This window comes from Pinus tabuliformis, chromosome 1_1, assembly GCF_031772625.1.
Source record: "Pinus tabuliformis cultivar Carrire ecotype Pingquan chromosome 1_1, CPIR1, whole genome shotgun sequence".
In the NCBI taxonomy this organism is placed as follows: domain Eukaryota; kingdom Viridiplantae; phylum Streptophyta; class Pinopsida; order Pinales; family Pinaceae; genus Pinus; species Pinus tabuliformis.
Window position 1 is genome coordinate 686,068,201 of NC_142297.1, and position 22,029 is coordinate 686,090,229.

Here is a 22,029-nt window from a genome sequence, read left to right on the forward strand (position 1 = left end):
CGTTGAATCTTAGCTTTTTATTCTTACATATATGGAACATAATGCAACAGCGAAGTAAAGCATGTTATGTATTCGTCCATGCTCAGGGTTCCCAATATCAATTCATGGTACTCTTTTTCTTCTTTGACATAATAATGTTCTGTTAAATATTTTTCTTTAAAGTGTTTCTGGAATTCTTGCCATGTTACTTGCTCCTCATCAATCTTCCTTACGGTTTTAATTTCTTCCCACCAGAGGGTGGCTTTTCCTCGTAATTGGTACACTACCAACCATGTGTTAAGTTTTTCAATATATTCATAAATATGGAAGTATTTTCCCATGTCTATCAGCCAAGCTTCGTCGCTTATTCTAACTCTCCTTTGAAGAGGGAGGGTCTAATTTTTTTGAGCTCACATTGTAGTTATATCTTTGGTCTTTTTGGCTTTCTCTGATAAAAAATGTTATCTGAATGCCCTTCATCTTCCTCTTTGTGACCCTCCACAGATCCTGCCTGATCTTCTTCATTATGAGCAGTTGGGGTCTTTTCCCTATTTTATGTACTAGGATCTGGTCCTCTTTGATTTTGCCAATCTGAAAAAAATTTAAGAATCTTTTCCTGCTCCTGTCGTAAACATTCATTCTCTGATTTGTGGTTCATCATTTCTTCTCGAAGTTGTTATATTGTCTCGAGTAAGGCAGCATTATCCTGTCTCCATTCTTCTCCCAATTGCACTGATAATTCTTGGTTGGCTTCTACATAATGTACCTCTGGCTAGCTCGATGATTTGGGACTCCTATGCATTTTACTTTTGATGCTAATTGACCTTCTGTCTCTTTTTCTCTCTCTCTCTCTCTCTGTTTACAATAAATCAAAACTCAGTTTATTTGCTATTTATATATCTATATATAGGAACATCACAACTTAATTGACTGTTAACAACCCAGAATCCTCAATGTACGAATCTGGGCTTTGATACCATTTGTAACAATTCGTAATACAAAAAAAATTACTACCTTAATTACCCAGGTTACGTGTCCCCTTAATCCAATCAACGCGATGTGTAAATACATGGAAAGGGTCTTGACTAACTCTTGGTCTTGGTGCAAATTAAGGGAATTAATTGGCACCCAGGAATTCCTGCACAGCTATCTAAACCAAGCCCTGTATCAGTGCCACCTACCCACACCTCGGTAGAGGTGACGACTCCTCTGTTTGGGCGATTAATGCAAAGGTAAGAATGATATGCTGCATCCAGGCCTCGCAGGTGACTTGACAAGGGCGTTTACCCTAACGTGACTTTCCATCTCATTTCGCTCAGTCTGAGAGGAGAGGAAACAACTCTGGTAGCGCGTCGGGTAAGAGCATTGGAGAGAGGGTTTACCTATTCTTGAATGACTGCTTATTTGGTTTCAGAGGTGAACGATCAATGGCAGAGACAAAGAGGTAAACTTATACAACTCTGCTCTTTTGGTTGGGGAAACGAAGCTACCTTATTCCTTCTTAGTTTTAATTCGATATTTGATACAGGTATGGTCTGATGGATGGTTTAGAACCCTTCATCGACCCTAAGAGCCAAACAGTGATGAGCCTCTGTCGCTGAGGTCAGGTTCTTTCTAAATTGGAGCACTCTTATAGTTTATGTCTCTTCTCTCGTATGTGGTGTAACGTTTGCTATTTGTTTTCAAGTATTCCGTGCTTCAACACTCGTGCATATACCCTCAGGTATTAAATTCCTCATACGTTTTTCATTTATGCATTCTCTCTCGTTATTCAAGCTGAGGTCCGCTTCTAACGGGTTCTCTGGTTGCTTCCATAGGTATGGCTTGAACCTGTCTCTGAGGTTGAAGAGTCTTTTGAGAGGCACTAAATCTAAGCCAAGTTGTTTTGCTATCTACAGGTCAGTTATTTCTCCTCGGTTGAACGTCTACTTGTCTGAGTGGCTTTCTCGACTCCAAGATGAAGTGAAAGGGTTGTTGGTTCTCGACACAGTCAAACCCTCAACACAATACGAAACTCACGAGGGTTTCCTAAGGGAATGGAGGTTTTAGCAACTGGATGCTTCCGGTTGGGGTTTACAGCCGGAGCTTAAAAGAATACTTCTGTCTATTTCCTTGAATGGTTTAATAGCATGGTTACGACATACATTACCTGTTATGATTCTATGAATTTCTTTTATGTCTATATTAAATGATGGATAGGTTATGGGCCAGGTTGCCAAATCTTGGCCCTCACCCCATAGGCTGTAAAGACATTTTGTTTGAAGTTTTTTATGTAAACTGTGTAAAGTGCAATGAGAGAGCCGAGATTTAGTACAGAAGAATATTCAAAATATATACATAATTTCAGTTCTTGAATTTCTTAGTGGTTTTGATACTTTTCTCAATCGTGGTTTTGTCACCAGTTTGTGCATTGTAATAATTCAATGAATGGTTTAGTGTGTAAGCGAGTCTTAATTTATTCAACGGTATTGATACCGGATGCGAATTGAAATATGGAAATATACTCAGTCTCTGCATGGACATATACATTTATCTTGGTCTCGCTCCTGTTTTACCACGATAGTGCTATTACAGGAGGTTGTGGACCTTCTCGTTTGGCACACCTCATTAATCTTGTTTAATTTTGTTTGGGAAATGTACAGTTAGTTTAAGATAATTTCCATTCCAGGTTATTTATAGTGTAACAGGTTATGGACAAAAACTCAAACTCTATTACCATAATAGTAGTAGTTGTTTTTCCTTTTACACAATAGACATAAAATGGCTTCGGATACTATAATACAGTAGTTTTCTTCCTTTTACAACAAATATTTAGTAGGTTCAGGATACTAAAGTACTGCTAGGTTTAGATTAATTTTCTATGATGAATAAGTCCGGTATTCAAATATCTCCATAAACGAACAGTAGCCTAAGACAAGCAATGAGATCATTACTCATGTTACATACCATTTTTAACTGTCATAAGTAACTAGAATTCCTTGAGTACTTATCTGTTACTAGTGTTTGTTCCATGCAAATCAACAATCCTTCTGGAAGGTCTCACCAAGGTTGCACTTCCTGCTCCTAACAGTTGAACTAAAGACAATCAGGTATCTTGGGCATCAGGACTACTGTTCAACCTCAAGTCCCATACCCACTCGACTATTTTCCATAAAATTGAAATCTTCCCACTGGTATCCCAATCCAGCTCAGGGAAAAACCCCCTTGTTGCTCTTTTCTTTTCCCTTTTGGGGAAAGTGGTGACAATTGTTTCCAGCTCTTCCCTTTTCCCTTTTGGGAAAAAAGTGGTGGCAACTGTTTCCAGTGCTCCAAGAGTTGTTATAACTGTTTTTCTTTTCTTTTTTATTTTCTTTTATATTCTGTCCAAAATATTTTAAAATAATAAATAACAGTATTTGTTCTGGCTATTTTAAATCTAATAGTTTAATAGTAACAAACCATAAATGCAATTTAAACTTGGTGAAAATAATTCATGATATCTCGTTGTATGTTACATTATTTAAAATATCAACTTATGGCAATATGATTTTTTTTTTAAATTAGTCCATAAAATTTTAAATTAATAATGAATGAGTATATTATTAAACAACTGACAAAAAAAAATGCCATTGATTTAAATTGTCAATAATTTAATTGCAAGAAAATTTAAAATTATATAAATATATTTTTGAAGTAATTATTATTAAAATTTCTTTATAAAAACAATTAAAATTACAGATATTTATTTCATAATATTAATACTTTTAAAACTCTTATTATATTTGAATTATACCATCTCAATAACAATTCATCACAAATATTTAAAAAATCAGCTTATTACAATTCATCACACATATTTAAAAAAAATTAAATAAATATTTGTTTTCTGGAACTATATGTGGTTGGAATAATAACATTCAAAAAATAACAATTCATTACAAATATTTAAAAAATCAAATTAAATGAATAAAATAGATCATATCAAATAATAGGTTGTTATTTTTAGATCAGGTCTAAAATGTTAATTTTTATTGATATATTTTTTTGGAATTATGTGTAATTGGTATAATGAGATTCTACTTAATTTCAAATTTCATTAGAAACATTTAAAATAGTAAACTTTCCCACTCCATAAAATTTCAGTTCTAATTAAATTATAAATACTTATATATCTAACCAAGAAATTACCCATTCTCTCTGCTAAAAAATAAAATAAAAAATACACTGATCTTTTACTTGGTTTCTAATATAATTTATTTAATTTACTATAAATATTAATTATATTTAAATAGCAAAATACTCCACGAGAACCATGTCTCCCCATCAAATCCCAGGACGACCTGTCAAACCCCAACCGTGCTTCCCACCAGCTGGCTCAAATGGAAAAATTTAGGTCAGGCGCATCTTGATTGACTCTGTATTGGGCATATTAGGTATTGTATGTGTGATATTTATTCCAAAGTTCCATGAGAAATTATACTGGATATTTATTAGGATGGATGTCTTCTCTAATTAAAGATAAGAGAGGAAGTTTTATTGTTAAATATTATAGAGTAACCAAGACTAGGCAAATAGTTTTTCCACAACACAGGTGAAATTTTAAGAAAATAGTTAACCACAGGAGCAAGCCATTTTCAGTTCGTCCACCACCACGTTCTAGGGTTTTGTTTTTGATAAATTCAGTGTTTTTTCTAGACGAGAGCGGCGTGTCATTTTCAGTTCTCCCTGCCCCACAAAGCGCCGAGGTTTATGTATACGCGCCGAGCCATATTGCGTTGATTTGGTAAGGGAAAGCAGCGTGTCTGGTACGAAATGATTCGTATAAGAAAATTATGAAGGTGCTTTCAAGTCACGACACAGGACTGACGACTCAGCAGGTGACCCACTCCATTATACAGGGCATGCCGGCCAAAAACTTTGCTATTGCCGGGAAGTCACGAGGAACCAGCTTGCTTTTTTTCACACCATACATCTTTAAAAAAAAATCACATTTTCTTCATCGATCTTGACAGTTCCTTTGACGTCTGGGCATGAGCATATGCCTTATTAAAAGAGAATATTTATTTAAATGTAAAATCATATGACTTCTGGGCGCTTTATATCCTCGAAAAGTGAAATGTACTTCATTTAGCGCTTTCTCAAGTAAGTCGAATGTCCATTAGAGGAAAGGTGGTTCCGAAACCGCTTTCGCAACTCAGAGTCGAATGTCCATTAGAGGAAAGGTGGTTTAAATTGTACTTTTCTCTTTAACTTGATAATAATGATGAGTATCCTGCATTCCCGATTCACGGTACTGATTTACAACTAATGACAAATCTTCTCACCAGGAACCACAAAGGCATAAGAATTAGGGAAACAGTTTTTCCACAACACGCACAAAACCATTTGACCAGAGCCGCTTCGTTATCTTCTGTTCTACCGCACATACAGAAAAGTTCCCGGCAATCAAGTCGATCTTTTATCGCATATGTTGAATTGGTCGGCCGTTTCAAGAAAGTAGGTTAATTCCTCAACTTTCTGTTCCTGGCAATCAAGTCGATCTTTTATCGCATAGGTTGAATTGGTCGGCCGCTTCAAGAAAGTAGGTTAATTCCTCAACTTGTCAAGCCTTACATTACCTTGTTCCCTGCTCCCACAGCTTGCTAATTGGGAAGGACCTAGGTGCATGCAGGCTTGAGGCTTGATTGAACACACACTGCAGTCAGTTGAGTGCTGAGACTCAGGAGTCAGAGGTGAAAAGGAGTAAGTGCCGAGAGGCAGATCAGGTGCGGAGGAATCAAAAGAAGAAAGATTCACTGCTCAAGAATCGCAGATGGTTGGGAGTGAACATGACATTGCTGAGATAACTAAACTTATATTGACGGAAAATGGCCCTCAAGTGATTGCTGTTGTTGGCATGGGAGGAATGGGAAAAACTCTTCTAGTAATCGAGCGCTGTGTTTGCGTGAATAGCCAGCCACTGTTTGGAGAAGAGCAATTCGTGCTGAGGTGCCAACGTTTTCACTTCGTTTTCCAAAAGGGTTGGTATAAGTTTGCTCGAAGGAAAGGATTGAAGGCAGGCGACACCGTGGTGGTGTGGTGGAATGTCTTTCAGAACCGGCTCGAAATCAAATGCATCAGATCGCGTCCTCCTGGCGGTAAGATTTATTGCTCTTCATGTTTTATTTTATTTCTTATTTTATTTCTCCGGTGAATGAATGGATGGTCGGGGTTCCTCTGTTTTCAGCGATTGGTTCACCGCGGGAACAAGTCTGCACTTGCCTTCGGGAACAACTCTGCACTTGCCTTCGGCTAGGTCGCTCTCCTTGTTACACCAGAAAGAATGAATGAATGATCGATCTTCAATGGTTGGTTGGCTACAGATCATTATATACTTTTAAAGAAGGCTGGGCGCTCTTCTTGGGCCTACAACACTGTAGTTATTAGCTTTTAATTTTCTAGGGAAAATAATAGAATAGGATTTTTAGAGTCATTCTAGTTTATTTAGGCCTACAACACTGTAGTTATTAGCTTTTAATTTTCTAGGGAAAATAATAGAATAGGATTTTTAGAGTCATTCTAGTTTATTTATTTTATGGGTGTTAGTTTGTCTGATGGATTCATTACAAAGATTTGAAACTTATATTGTATATGGGCATGTATCTTTTTCTCAGTTATTAATATAAATAAAGGTTGCATTTTCGGATCATGTTTTGTTCAGTGTTTTGACTACAATTATTTTTAACTAAAACACCTGTTCAGTGTTTTGACTACAATTATTTTTAACTAAAACACCTAAATATAGATTATTTTATTGTTCAACATATTACATTCTATTTGTTGTTTAAGACCTCCTTTATTTATTTATTTATTTTTTCCTAATACATCATTCAACTTACTTAATTCGCGACAGATTAACCACATTGGAATCAAATAATTTCATTTGGTTACTTGTGTGTAACCACAATTCATAGCATCAGCGATTCCATCCCCGCATTCACACTCGTCGCTCTGCACCTCCTAATAGACTTTAAACTCTCGGTATGTTTTTATTTGAGACGTGGAAATCGGAGCCCAATCCAGCCAGCTGAGTATTAAATAACTATGAAAATATGTTATGTTAGTTAAAGAAAATATATATATATAGTAGAAGATAAGAGGGAAAGATTTACTGCTCAAGAATCGCAGATGGTTGGGAGGGAACATGACATTGCTGAGATTACTAAACTTATATTGACGGAAAATGGCCCTCAACTGATTGCTGTTGTTGGCATGGGAGGAATGGGAAAAACTCTTCTAGTAATCGAGCGCTGCGTTGAAGATGGGAAAGGCAGCAAATGCAAAGGCCTTGCAATTGAAGGATCTGAAAAGAATGACCCTTTTGCAATTGAAGGATCTGAAAATGAAGCTTCTTCATCAGAAGGTTTTATTCAACTTGAGAAGGGGACTTTTGAAGACCTGACAAGTCACATTCTGCAAGTGGGCGAGTAAGAAATAAGGGGTTGAGTAAAGGAATGAGGGTTGAGGTGTGCAGCAGTGAAGAGGGTTATGGTGGGGCTCGGTTTGAGGGAGTTATCCTCACTTTCACCACAGGTGGCCGGCGTTGCAAGATCCGGTATGATAAGTTTGTAACAGACGAGGGAAAGCCATTGGTGGAGGAGGTATGGCTGCACAGTGAAGTCAGACCCATTCCACCCCACCCCACATTCAGCTGCCTCTCCATTGCTCAGTTGGGGATGCAGTTGAAGCTTATGACACTGACTGCTGGTGGCTTGGCGTCATTGTCAAACACTGTGAGGCAGCGGAAGAGGATCTTTGGGTGGTCTATTTCCCTGACACTTGCACTCTCAAGGCATATCCCCATTCAGAGTTACGCCCAGCTCAAGAATGGCTCCGAGGAGAATGGATCTTGGCGCCCCAGGTTCGATTCTTAAAATATATATGTCTGAGGCCCTTTAATGGGGCTTTTTTGGGTTTTATATTTAATGGGGGCTTTTGGGGGTTTAATAATTTATAAAAGGTTTATAGGCCGGTGAATCTTTTTGGTATATTTGGTATACACGATGTTGGATATATTTTTGTTGAATATATTTTTGGTGTTACTCAGTATTAATTAAGTTTGATTTTGAGTTTCGTCTGAATTATTTCGATATTCATTGTTAAAAAATTGAGGATTCTGCAAATATGTTGCTTCTTCTCAAGATTCTTGTTGCCGTCTCCGTCTTCCCGAGGACATAAAAGTCATGGAACGCCTTGAAATTCTTCATCTAAAGAGGTGCGTGGTGCAAGATTGGATCTTTGGGCTTCAGAACCTCATGGAGCTGGAGTTACATGGGGAGTTCAGAATCTTTCTGCAAATTATGGCAGAATTGCATGGTCTATGAGAAATATTATATGGAAATTTGTACACAGCAAAGAAATGAAAGATTTGGGGAGAGGAGTCTTTCTCTCAAAACTTGAGTTGGGGAGATTGCAACTAATGAAACTAAAACAACGGGATCTTTGATTTCCTTGCATAGTCTATTTCTTCTGTCTATGTAAATATTTCTTCTATCCAATAAAGATTTACCAGCTGATGCAATGATGACTTCCAACGAAGGTTAGGTTCCATGTTTCCTGCAGGCTGGTTATCCTCCTCTGTAGTGGGTACTGTCAAAACAATTATAATAGGAATTTCTTACTATTTCTAGCGGTTCCATGACTATTGCTTAGACATACTGTTATTACAAATAAGGAATGGTACCTGGACTATTGCTTAGACAATTGATAAAGAAAAATTCCAAAAAATGGCATCTTCACGATTTTTATAGAAAACTCCAAACAAATAGGATCTTTGATTTCTTTGAAATTTTGCATACTCGATTTCTACTGTTTGCGTAACGATTCTTCTCTTTCAAGAAACATTTACAAGCGGAGTTTCTGGCAAAGTGAAAACCTTACAGAGACATTATCCTCCTCTGCTTTGTTGGGCTAAAATGTTTTAATATATATATATATATATATATATATATATATATATATATAAACTTTCACAGCTAATTTAATTTAAAATTAAAATTAGTAAATTATTTTTTAAATAAATTTTCAATTCTTTCTCTACTAATTTAGTTATATAATTAATTATTTATAAATTACAAATTTTTAATTAAATGCATAAATAAATATATAAAACAGAATTAAAAGTAATTTATATTCCAGATTTTGAAACTTAAGGAATCAATAAAAAAAATATAAATTATTTGATTATAAAATAATTCAACAATAAATTTAATAAATAAATTAAAAATTATTTGATTGTAAAATAATTTAGCAATAAGAGGAAAATCAAATCCTGTATTCCTCAACACCCTGCCAGACCTCCTCTTTAATTAAATCCCAGAAGTTGTGAAAGAAATTGGATGTGAAACCATTAGGGCCAGGCCCCTTTTCTTCTTTGAGTTGTCGCATTGCATTCTCCACTTCCCGTAAAGATATTGGCCTGAGGAGGAGCTGATTGTGTTCCTCTGTTATGATTTTTGGGATATTCTTGGTGATCTTCTCTATAGCTGGCTATCTATCCGCTTGACGTTCTTGGTGTACCTGCTTGAAATAAGTAAGAAGCTCTTGTTCTACATCCTCATGTTTTTCCAATCATTCCCCTTACCGATTCTGGATGTGAGTGATGTTGTTGTGCATTCTTCTCTGGATAGTGGTGCGATGAAAAAATTTGTGTTTCTTCGCCCTCCTTAAGCCATCTAACTCTTGATTTTTGTTTCCAAAGTATTTCTTCTTGCTTTTCTCTTTCTGATATTTGTGTCTGAAAGTGTTTTGCCTATTCTGAGATTGCTTCGGATCTTCCCTCCATGATGATCATCTGCTGTAGTCTTTTCATTTCTTGATCTAGAGCATGCTTGGAAGATATTGCCAAGGTAAGTTGATTCCATTGCTTGATGTTTTTTTTTGAGATTTCTGAGTTTTTGTTGGAATTGATATATTTTTGAGCCATCCGGAGGTTTGAAACTTTTCCAAACCGCATTTATCAGGTTGATGAAGTCTCGATGCGTCAACCAGAATGCTTCAAAGTGGAAAGGCCGTCGTGTAATGCTTCCCGATCTTTGCGATTTGAGTGATATTGGCCATTGATCTGAGCCTGTGAGAGGTAAGATCGAAGCCGAGAAGTCTCCTCCAAGATGGATTGCATTGTCGGAAAGCGAAAATCTATCCAATTGAGAGGCAATTTGATGTGTACCTGCTCGTTTTTTATTCCAAGTGTAGATTCCATTGTTGAATGTCATATCTATAAGCCAGTTGTTTTGGATGAAATTTTTTAAATGAATGCTTTCATTATCTAGTTTGGTCCTGCCTCCTCTTTTTTCTTCCAGCTTTGTAATCATATTGAAGTCTCCTCCTGTAATCTAGAATGGATGTGTTCTGTTGGAGTTGATCAAAGATAAAGTATTCAATATGTCTATCTTATGCATTGCATCCTGGGGGAAGTAGACATTGGTTAGGTGACCATGCACATTTTTTCCTGTTTTATGAAAGGAGGCTTGAATGAAGTGCTTACTCGCATGAATGTTGGTAAGCATGATAGGTCATTCGTCCTAGACTATTGCAAGACCTCCTGAAGCTCCTAAGGCATCCACTACTACTGCTTGACTACCTGGCCATGCTTTTACAAGGGTTAGACTCAGTGTTGTAGAGTTGCATTTAGTTTCTTGCATGAAGAAGACTTGGGGTTTCTCCTGCTGAATCATGTTTTTTATCAATCTATATTTTCCCAGGTTATTTACCCTCTAATATTCCATGAAGTGAGCTTCATGATTCATTATTGGGTAGAGGATTGTAATACTTTGTAAGCTTGGAGTATCTTCCCAATTCCACCAGCATTTCCCCAATGCGGATGGTTCTTTGAAGATTCTTTTTCCTCCCTCTTTTTTTATTATCTTTAGGAATGTTTTTGCCATCCCATTGACTTCCAGGCTGAATGCCTAGGGTTCTTTACTGTTGTGCTCTGGAAAGGATGACTTCCAAGTTTTCCAGCTGTCTTTCTGGGATCTTGTCATATTCTTTTTTCTTGCAAGCTTGTTCTAATCCAAGTATGTCTAGATCTCCAAGATCTATGTTTTCAAGCTCCTCTTCCATGTGTTGGGCTTCACTCATTTCCTCTGCTATTTCTATTACAACTGTGGTTTCTTGCTGCACATTATCGGCTTCCATGCCCAGAGATTTCCATTTTAGAGTCATACTGGGTGAGGAGGTGGTGGGATCTATGGATTGCTTAGGCTTCTGGGGCTTCTTTGAGCCAATGGGAATGAATTGTGATGTCATCTTGGGTGTCTCCTCAGAGTGTGATGGATTCTCAAAGTCATTCAGATCTGGCTAAGCTAAGGTCTCAAAGCTATTGCTCGTGGATGACATGGAAGTATTAGCGGAAAGTTTTTTAGGGTTTGAAACGGGTTTTTTGTGGTTCTTTTTGCGGTTGCTGGCCTTGGTAAATCCGTCCGAGTCAGGTTTATCTGAGGAGGTAGAGGTTAGGGTTTTCAGATTTGATGGGCAGTCACGAAAGAGATGGCCAAGGGCATGACATTTTCTGCATCGAAATGGGGCATGTTCATAATCTATTGACTGAATCTATTCAAAATCGTCATGATATAAACTTACCGCATACGGAAGAGTCTTGCTTAGGTGCATATAAACGCAAATGCGAGCATACGAAGTATATCTTCTGAGTTTTGTCTCCTCCGCAATTTTGATGAATTACCCTAGTCCATTACCAATATCTCGCAGTGAATCTTCATCCCAGTATTCCATTGGAAGGAAATAGAGGTAGATTCATACTGGTGCCCAGCTTAGATCTTCTTTGTCAGGGTTGAATCTTTCAATCCAATCTCTCAGATACAGACTAGCTACATTAAAAAAGTATGGTCCTCCATCAAGGACTCTGTTTCGATCTTCTATACAGTTGAAAACTGCCGTACAGAAGCCCTTAGGCCCCAACTGCAGGGTAATGTATCCTTTTGGTTTCCATTTGGCTGCGATCCATCCATGCAAAGCTTTCTCTGTAGGCCAGAAGCCTATAAATTTCCCTATTAAGGCATGATCCTTCATGTACTGGATTTGAGTATTGATTCTTTGACTTGGGAGCTCAATCTTAGGTCTTCCAGTTGCAACAAGCTTATAGGTAGCCGATGTTGCTTTCGGAGCCGCATTTTTGTCTATATTGTCTGTCTGTATACCATGTCCCATTCCCGTTTCTTCCTGGGATTTTTTCCTGGTATCTTCCATGTGCATCTAAATGTTTTATGGATCATTGGGGGGAGGCACTGTATCCTCCCCCTGGGGGATGTCCATGATTTGTGCCTTATTCCTTGTCATTTGTTGTTGTTCGTATTACTAGAGAGCTATGATAGAGTGGTCGTGGTCTGTGCAGGTCTGCCCTTGCAAGTCTGACCCAAACCCTAAACCTCCATCTTTGGTCCAGCCCGGTTCATAATCATGTAAATATTAATGTATTTTTTTTTTTTGATTGCTAAATTAAATAAATATAAAATTAAATAAAATTTTAACTATAAAATAGTTTTTATTAATTTTATTAAAATATTTTATTGATGACTCATATTGAACATTAAAATATTTTATTGTTAATCTACATATACATATTAGTTAATATAGATCTTTATATATTTTTTAAAATATTTAAAAATATATATAATATTTAAACATTTTATTGATACATTTTTATTTCTATTCATTATTTTTTTATTATAGGGGATATTATTTTTCTATTTAGAACATAACTTTTAGTTTTTAATTTTATTTTAAAAAGAAACTAAACAGACAAATTTACATATCCCCTCATATCTCCTCATATTGAATTGTAGAATAAACCTCTTGATTCAATTACATAATCAGTAATTTTATTTAACATTTATATAAGTCCAATTCAAAAACTAAAACGATGCACTAAATGAATACTCAACTCAATTACATAATCAATAATTTTATTTAGCATTTATATAAATCCACGCAATTTGAATGCTGAAACAATGTACTAGATGAACACTGAAACAATGCACTAGATGAGCGAGTAAACCCTGCACTAAAGAATTGCGTTCAAGGAATATTTCTTCTTTCAATAGCAGTTGACGAAAATTTTCTACAAAATTGTGTACTTTTATTTTCTATATTGTGTATTTATTTGTATATATTTTTTATTTTGATGAATTGAATAGTATAAAAATAAAGAAAATATTTTAAAAATTATTTGAATAATTATGAATAATATAAAATGTGTTAGAGTATTTACGTTGTATTAAGTATTAAGATTTATTTTTATTTTAAGTATGTGATATTCATAAGCTATATTATATTAATTGTTTTTATAATTAATAATAAATTAATTTAAAATAAAATTATAATTTTGTGAAGTTTTATAATTTTTCAAAAATATATTAATTTTTTTTATAATTAATAATAAATTAATTTAAAATAAAATTACAATTTTGTATATTTTTATTATTTTTTAAAATATAATGAGATATATAATAAAAATAAACATTTTAATGTTTTATAGTGATTGTTTATTAAGAAGTATTTTAATATTTTATCGTGATTATTTATTAAATTTACTAGTCATTTAATTTATATTACTACAAAAAAATTTAAATCAATTAAACTTTCAATACTCTTTAGATTAAATTTCAGTAGATCAATATACAGTTGATAGTTTTACATGGTATGTAAAATAGAAAATTCGAATTCACAGAAATGTTTAATTACGACCTACCATAACCGTTAGTATGAGGTTTTTAGAGAACTGCCTGGAATTTGAGAGTGATTGAGCTTTATTCAAAATTTGCAAATGGGCTAGGTTCTTGGGAAAGTTGTCATAGGTTTTGACCTGTCATTCATAATTATAAACTGTTTCCCCAAAAATATTTAGCACAGATCCTTCAATAACACATAGATTTCCCATAAATTTGGTATACCTCAATATCTAATACAGTTCTAACATTTATAGCAAGCCTATTTTCAGTGAAGGGAAGCCACTGGCCAGTAACTGGAAAGGATGCACCAATGGTAGTGGTCGCTGCATCTTCCAAGTCGTAGTAACTTCTTGACATGCCCAAAACATTAAATGCCCCCTCGACTCTAGTAGCAAACTCAACCTCTATCTCCATTGGTTATTTGGGCTTCATTTAAATTGATTTAGCTTCATTGCATAAGTATTTGGAGCTTAGATGCCTGATGTTCTATCTGTTGAGCAGCCTAATCAAGAGGTAATTGGAATTTGACGATTTAAGAGTGTCAAAGTTTAGATTTATTCAAAATGTTATTTTTTGAATATGTAAATCAATTTCAAACGAGGTAAGATTCTTCCCACTAAATTTTAACTTAAATGGAATTTTAATTATGCTGAAACTTTGACCATGCCTTACAAATTTGGTGTAAAAATTATTTGAAAATGACATGCATTTGTTACGAAATTAATTTCCTTTGTTCTTATTTTGCAGTGTTGACTGTTAGGACTTCACTGTAGGCATCACTGGCAGGAAGAATAGAGGCTAAGATTCATCTTCTGATCGCCATAAGTAATCTAACAATGCCAGCTTTTAAGCACAAACAAAGAGAGGCACAATCGCATGATGAACGAACGGCTTCATTTTTCCATTTCAGCCATTTTTTCTCTAGGAAATTAGCAGAGGACTGAGTGCTCTAATTAGTTGAGGAACGGTTATTTATTTTTAAAAATAGTACTACAGCCAGGTGCGCATATGGCGGAATTATTATGTTACATTAGAAGTAAGTTAGTTATCTGGCAGAAATTGGAAATGTTATATATATATATATATATATATATATATATATATATGAACTTTGGGTGGCATGTATTTATTAGTAAATTTTCGGGTTTATAGGGGAGAGATGTCTAATGTTGTGCAAGGACCAATGATTGATATAGTATTCGTCTCACCAAACCACCAGAAATTGAGACTTTTGCAATCAATATTTAAACACAGATAAATAACATTAAGTGCAAATAAGTATTAATTTATGTCTAAAATTTCTCAAAACATTCACTGGGCCCACAACTGTCCATAAATAGTATCTCGATACTTAAGAGTGCAAACCATATTGACCCAACTAGAAAACAGATAAAACCATAAATGCTTCCAAAATGGTCTATTCCAGAAGTACAAAGTTGCACTCAATTCAACTCCCACTCATGAGAACTGAATCTTTGTATCCCAAATAAATATCCATACCTGGACATAATAAAAGTGAATGTATGTCAGCCATAACTGTTGTGTTGTTCAATATTTAAACCTCCTATGTTCAATAAATGACACCCAACCCAATAGCATTTAAACCCATACCTGCACATAATAAAAGTGAATGTATGTCAATCATAACTATTGTGTTATTCAACATTTAAACCCCCTATGTTCAATAAATGACACCCAACCCAATAACATGAATGTTGTGTTATTCAACATTTAGACCCCCTATGTTCAATAAATGACACCCAACCAATAACATTTAAACCCACTTTGTTCAATAATTGACACCCAATCCAATAACTTCAATAAATGACACTCAACCCATTCTATTTGTCATTAAAACAAATCAAAGCACATGGATCAACAAATAACAAATTCCCAACCATTGGATCACATCAAATTAAATCTAGATCACACATTCAAAATGAAGCCATTGCAATCCATGTCCATCTTTACCACCAATTAAATTCAAGTGCCAAAAACTATAAAAGAAGTTCAACCACTTTTGAAGTTGCATGTTATGCTTTAAAACTATTCACCAACCTTGAAGACAAAACATCACAGAACAGTTGGCAGTATATCCAAGTTAGTTATATCAATTACAACACATTTTTCTTACAATTCTATTTTCATTTCTCACGGTTCTTACAGTTTCAGTTCTTACATATTCAGTTTCAGTTACAGTTTCAGTTCTTATAGTTTTAGATTCATGAAAATCAACACACAGCCTAGGGTATTCTCTCTTAGGTCCATAATTCTTATTTTAAGGGATGGTAAAAGACTAACATTATAGAAAGCTAATGGGACGAAATTAATAGTATCAAGTTGGTAAATTAAAAAAAAAACTGGTAGATGAGACAAACTAATGAAGAAAATGACTCTAGTAAGTACATGAAGAGAAATAGAGTGTCGCTTGGTGCATTTAGCACATCAAGAATCTCATGTTTAAATATAGAAGAAAAATGCAACAATAAAAAGTTGAGTGAAAAGAGAGGAACATGTTGAATTATGATTTGGACAAAGAAAGCCTCAAGAACCACTTAGGTAACATAACACATTGAAGGGATCAAGACAAGATGGGAGTTTGACAAGGAATGATGTAGGGATTCAAACAAAATGCGGCAAAATGTAAGAAGTATTCCTGCAAAATATTCACCCACATTGACGTGAAGATGGAACTGCAATTCATGTACATGGATTTCAACTAAGCCCACCTTTGAAGTAAAGATATTCCACAAGATAGATGGTTGAAGATACGTCCATATAGAGCTTGTTTTTCTTGTTTTAAACCTTTAATGTCATTGAGAGGTTTGGACCCATTACCCAGGTAAAGGCTTCTCATTCATATCTGAAAAATTTAGATATCCTATCCACAATGAACAAACAAACCTAGAGACAAAGTTTCAAATACATTTCTATCTCTACTGAATGTAAAAAACGCATTTATAGGATACCACTCCAAATATCAGAGTACATAGCATAAATGAGGTTAGAAATGCCATGCATCTTTGTGAAATTAACATTAGAAATTTAGCATTTTTTATATGATTTATGAATTAACACACCAGACTAGGTTATTCTGAGTTCTCTATTAGGTCCATAATACTTATGCTAAAGGATAGATAAATATTAAGGACTAACACTATAGAAAGCTAATGGGACTATATTAATAGTTTAAAGTTGGTAGATAATAACAAAGAACTTGTAGATGAGACCCATTAATAAAGGGAACAACTCTAGTCAGTAGATGAAGAGAAACAGGGTGTTGCTTAGGGGTGATTTTAGGGGCGAATGTTCGCCCTTTGGCGAAATTAAGGGGTTTTAAATTTTTAGTGGGCGAATATTTTGTATCATAGTACATTTTTACAAGTCACCTCAAATAGCCCACCTTATTTTAAGGGAGAGGGTAAAAAAGGTAAATTTAGCCCTTGAAATTAGGAGTTACAACCTTCCATTCGCCCATTTTCAAAAATATGTTTTATTTAAGTGAATCCATTCGCCCATTTTCAAGAATAGGTTTTATTTAAGTGAATCCTATGGGCCAAAGGCCCAAATACAGGTATGGTAAATTAATAAAAATATAAATAAATGAGAGGTATGGTAAATAAAAAAAGCATTTTTTATATTTACTCCATAAGTCACCTTATATACATGCAAGGGTGTAAACAAATAAAAATATAAGTAAAGTGGAGGTATGGTAAATAAATAAAACATATTTTTATACTTACTCAAAAGGTATGGTAAATAAATAAAAATATAAATAAACTAGATGCATGGTAAATAAATAAAACCTCTTTTTATATTTAGTCCATAACCCTCGTTCTATTTATGAAGGCTCAAGAAAGAGGTTTTATTTAAGTGAATCCTATGGGCCAAATACCATATTTGTAAAAGAGGTATGGTAAATTAATAAAAATATAAATAACCGAGAGGTATGGTAAACAAATAAAACATTTTTTTATATTTACTCCATAAGTCACCTTGTATTTATGAATGGTATGGTAAATTAATAAAAATATAAATAAACGAGAGGTATGGTAAACAAATAAAATTTTTTTTATATTTACTCCATAAGTCACCTTATATTTATACTATGGGACAAATACCATGGACTAGATTGTTATTAATACCATGCAAAAAAGCATTATTAACCCTAATATTAGTATTAATAAAAACAAAAATGGCACATGGTATTGACCCATGGTATTCACCAAAATGGCACATGGTATTGACCCATGGTATTCACTTGGAATGTAGCCTATTTAAATGGGGGAATTAAACCAGCATAGATCCATCTTTACTCTGGATCTACTAACCCCCGAGACGTATCAAATATTGTGATATGCAAACTAGCATAGAGTGAAAAAATATTTGATCCAATCAAGAGTAAAAATGAATGTTTTAATTTAATGTATGTTAAACATTTTAGCTTGGTTAAAATAAAAACAAAATAAAAATCAACTATTAATTTTATTAATTTTTATAAATTACAAATAGTAATTTTTAAGCTCCAGGTTTATGATAACCCATGGTATTCATGTGAGCATAGACTATTTAAAGCAGAAATTCTATCTTAGATCCATCTTAATTCTGGGTCTATCAAGTGCTCAGAGGGATAAATAGATTTCATCCCCCTAAGAGTGGTAGATGTGGAGTTAAGATGGATATAGGTTGGTTTTTATGATAATGAAGATATTAAATAGACTTAGGAAATTATATTGTAAAAACATCCTAAGGTGAATGGTTAAAGCATAGACATTGGACAAGTATATTTGTATACTTCTGTTTTACACTGAAACAAATCCAGGGCTAAAAGGAATGGATTGATTGCACTAGTCATCCTTCTATAACTTTCCAACATATGCTGGAGTAAACAGATTGTAATTTAGGTAATTTTTCTAATTGCAAACGGGAACATACTTGTGTATTGGCAGGGTGGTTACGAGGTCCCTAGAAGTGGAGTAAACAGATTGTAATTTGGGTAATTTTTCTAATTGCAAACAGGAACATACTTGTGTATTGGCAGGGTGATTACGAGGTCCCTAGAAGTGATGAATTTGAATTTTTCTTGGTTTTATATATAGTATTAGGTTTTTTCTCATGCTTTCTGTGAATGACACGGGTGAATTTTATCCTACACCCACTAGGTTATCGATATGTAATTTCGGTAATTTTGATTTCAAAAGATATTTTAAAGATGCAATGATTTCATTTGTGTATTCAATAAACACAAGATTTTATAATTGAGTAAAATATTCGCCATGCCTGGTGAGAGATTCGCCAAAAAATTATATATACATATCATATTATTGATAAAATCGCCTTCCATTTTTCCTATATACCATGGAGATTCGCCCATTTATTATACATGTAAATTTGGGGGGTTCTTAAAATTTTCCCTGGTGTCGCTTGATGCCTTGAGCACATTAAGAATCTCGTGTTTAAATTATAGAAGCAACATGCAACAATAAAAAGTTGAGTGAAAAAAGCGGAACATGTTAAATGGGGATTTGGACAAAGAAACCCTGAAGAACCACATAGGAACATAACATATTGAAGGGATTAATAAAAAATTAGAGTCTGACAAAGAATGATCATAGGGATTCAAACAAAATGCAGCAAAATCTAAGTATGCTGGCAAAATATTCACCAATATCAACGTGAAGATTGGACTAAGATCTATCATCCTTCCTGGAGTCAATGTAAGCACAAAAATGTACATGCAAGATCCATTAAGAAAATATGAGCATGTGGTTTACCTCATTTACATATATAGAGGAAGTTGAAAATCACCATAACTTGAAAAGCCCCCAACTTTTAATGGTAGCACCTTAGGTATTGCAGCAGAAGTTTGGTTGCCTGGACATTTCTCTAGTGACATGAAGGATAAAATAACAACTTAGCATAAGACAACATGCAAAAATATGTAGGAACATGATGATCAACTCAATTGAAATCTGTTTACCCATAATTTCTCAAGGCATTTTCTTTCTGAGAATCATTGTTAACAAAAGCTTAATGAAATTTTATAATAAGAAACAAAAACTATAACCCAATTGGAAGATAAGCATAGATTTATTGTCCTTGTCTTGGTTGTAAAATAGATCAGAAGCTTCAGATGAGTTGCTTAATTAGCGGTCAACTATTGCAATACAACATCGGCTGTTGGAACCGAAAACCTTGTATGAGGCCACCAACAAACATTATCAAGACTAATGGTAGCATAAACAAGACCTGCAAAATAAAGTGAAGAAAAAGTTGAAAGGAGAAAAGGAAAAGGGGGTTTAGATCATTCTTGAAATATGATCAGAAAGAAAACAAAACAATGTAAAAGGAAGAAAATAGCATAAACAAATGAACAAGAAGCAGTGGAAGGGACCTATTGGAATGTTGTTGTACACAAGGGGAAAACTATCAGAATGAAGGACCACAAAGAAGGCACAAACATCCTCAAACTATTGCAAATGTGGCAAAAGCTACATGTGGCAAGGAAGATTTTTGAAGAATTGAAGGAAATCAAACATAGAACCAAAAAAGTTGATGCTTTGTAAACTCGTTGACCAATCACTTTCTATATCCAAAAACCACCTGCTATAGATAGCTTTCTTTCCTATTATGCTAAAGTCTAAATGTGTTCTTAAACAAGAAAAGGATGATCAACATTGAAAAGAAGAAATGGAAATAGGTACTGAGGCTAGTTATCCATGTAATGAAAATTTGTCAGCTAGATTGAATGGGTTGAATACATGTCCATATTTTACATGTTATTCAACAAGGATCTTATGATGCAAGTTTTGATGAACTAGAACTAGAACTAGTGGGATGATCTAGAACTGAATTGAACTTAGAACTTAACTAGATGTTTAACTGAATGGGAGGCTAATCCAAAGACCTACAAAAGCAATAGTCTAGTTCACTGAAGATGACACTTGCATGCACCCTCTACCAAACAATAGCCTATATTTCTATCCAACTGCACCCTCATTACTCCTATTCACTTTATCTAATTTGATATATGAGGTCAATAATTACTCAAAACTTTACAAATTGATAATATGCTTTCCTGATTTAAGAAAAAGGCATGGCCTCTCTTATATATGTAGATAAGATACAAATAATAATTGTAGTTGAAATGAATGTTTACATGACTAGAAACTTCAACTGTAAGTGACATGAGGAAAAAATTTGTTATGGTGCCAAGTTGTGATCAAGAGTGCTTCAGGGGGTCTCAAGTTGGAGCCTTGGTCAAATTAAATACCATGCTTGGTTTGGAAAATGATAACTCCTTGACAACCAAAGATCCATTTCTGGAGAAGTGCATCCTTACAGGAAAAAAAAAAAAAAAAACTAGATAATGAATGTTAAAAGGGAGGAACTAGAACTGAATTGAACTTAGAACTTAACTAGATGTTTAACTGAATAGGAGGCTAATCTGAAGACCTACAAAAGAAACACTCTAGTTCACTGAAGGTGACACATGCATGCACCCTCTACCAAACAGCAACCTATATTTCTATCCAACTGCACCCTCATTACTCCTATTCACTTTATCTAATTTGATATATGAGGTCAATAATTACTCAAAACTTTACAAATTGATAATATTCTTTCCCGATTTAAGAAAAGGCATGGCCTCTCTTATATATGTAGACAAGATACAAATAATAGTTGTAGTTGAAATGAATGTTTACATGACTAAAAATTTCAACTGTAAGTAACATGAGGAAAAAATTGTTATGGTGCCAAGTTGCGATCAAGAGTGCTTTAGGGGGTCTCAAGTTGGAGCCTTGGTCAAATTAAATACCATGCTTGGTTTGGCCAATGATAACTCCTTGATAGCCAGAGATCCATTTCTGGAGAAGTGCATCCTTAGAGAAAAATAATAATAATAATAATAATAATAAATAAAAATTAGATAATGAATGTTAAGAGGGATAGGTTGTAGTGGGAGGAACTAGAACTGAATTGAACTTAGAACTTAACTAGAAGTTTAACTGAATGGGAGTCTGATCTGAAGACCTACAAAAGAAACACTCTAGTTCACTGAAGGTGACACATGCATGCACCCTCTACGAAAACAACAACTTATATTTCTATCTAACTTAACCCTCATTACCGAAGAACAGACCTAGAACAGACCTAGAAGGCATTATGCAAGTCCACCTGGTGAGACAGCGGGGTCGTGAATGAATTCAATTGCGATAACAAGCAGGAGTCTAAACAAATTAATTCAAGAAATAGTAACTACCAGATCTTCTCGTGGTATGTTCACTGTAAAGACAAATTATCAAAACAACAAAACAATATTTTAAGTAGTCAAACCGAACAA

General features: G+C 34.4%; 2 protein-coding genes across 2 annotated transcripts; both read left to right on the forward strand.

Annotated features, from left to right (window-relative positions):
* Positions 1-5,103: 5,103 nt before the first annotated feature.
* Positions 5,104-6,644, forward strand: LOC149215272 (uncharacterized). Its single transcript, XM_089391057.1, has 2 exons — positions 5,104-6,095; positions 6,185-6,644. The coding sequence occupies exons 1-2, from the start codon at positions 5,771-5,773 to the stop codon at positions 6,286-6,288; spliced, it is 429 nt and encodes a 142-aa protein (XP_089247183.1). The 5' UTR covers positions 5,104-5,770; the 3' UTR covers positions 6,289-6,644.
* A 349-nt stretch (positions 6,645-6,993) lies between these two features.
* On the forward strand, positions 6,994-8,602 carry LOC149215273 (uncharacterized). Its single transcript, XM_089391058.1, has 2 exons — positions 6,994-7,858; positions 8,140-8,602. The coding sequence occupies exons 1-2, from the start codon at positions 7,452-7,454 to the stop codon at positions 8,192-8,194; spliced, it is 462 nt and encodes a 153-aa protein (XP_089247184.1). The 5' UTR covers positions 6,994-7,451; the 3' UTR covers positions 8,195-8,602.
* Positions 8,603-22,029: the final 13,427 nt, after the last annotated feature.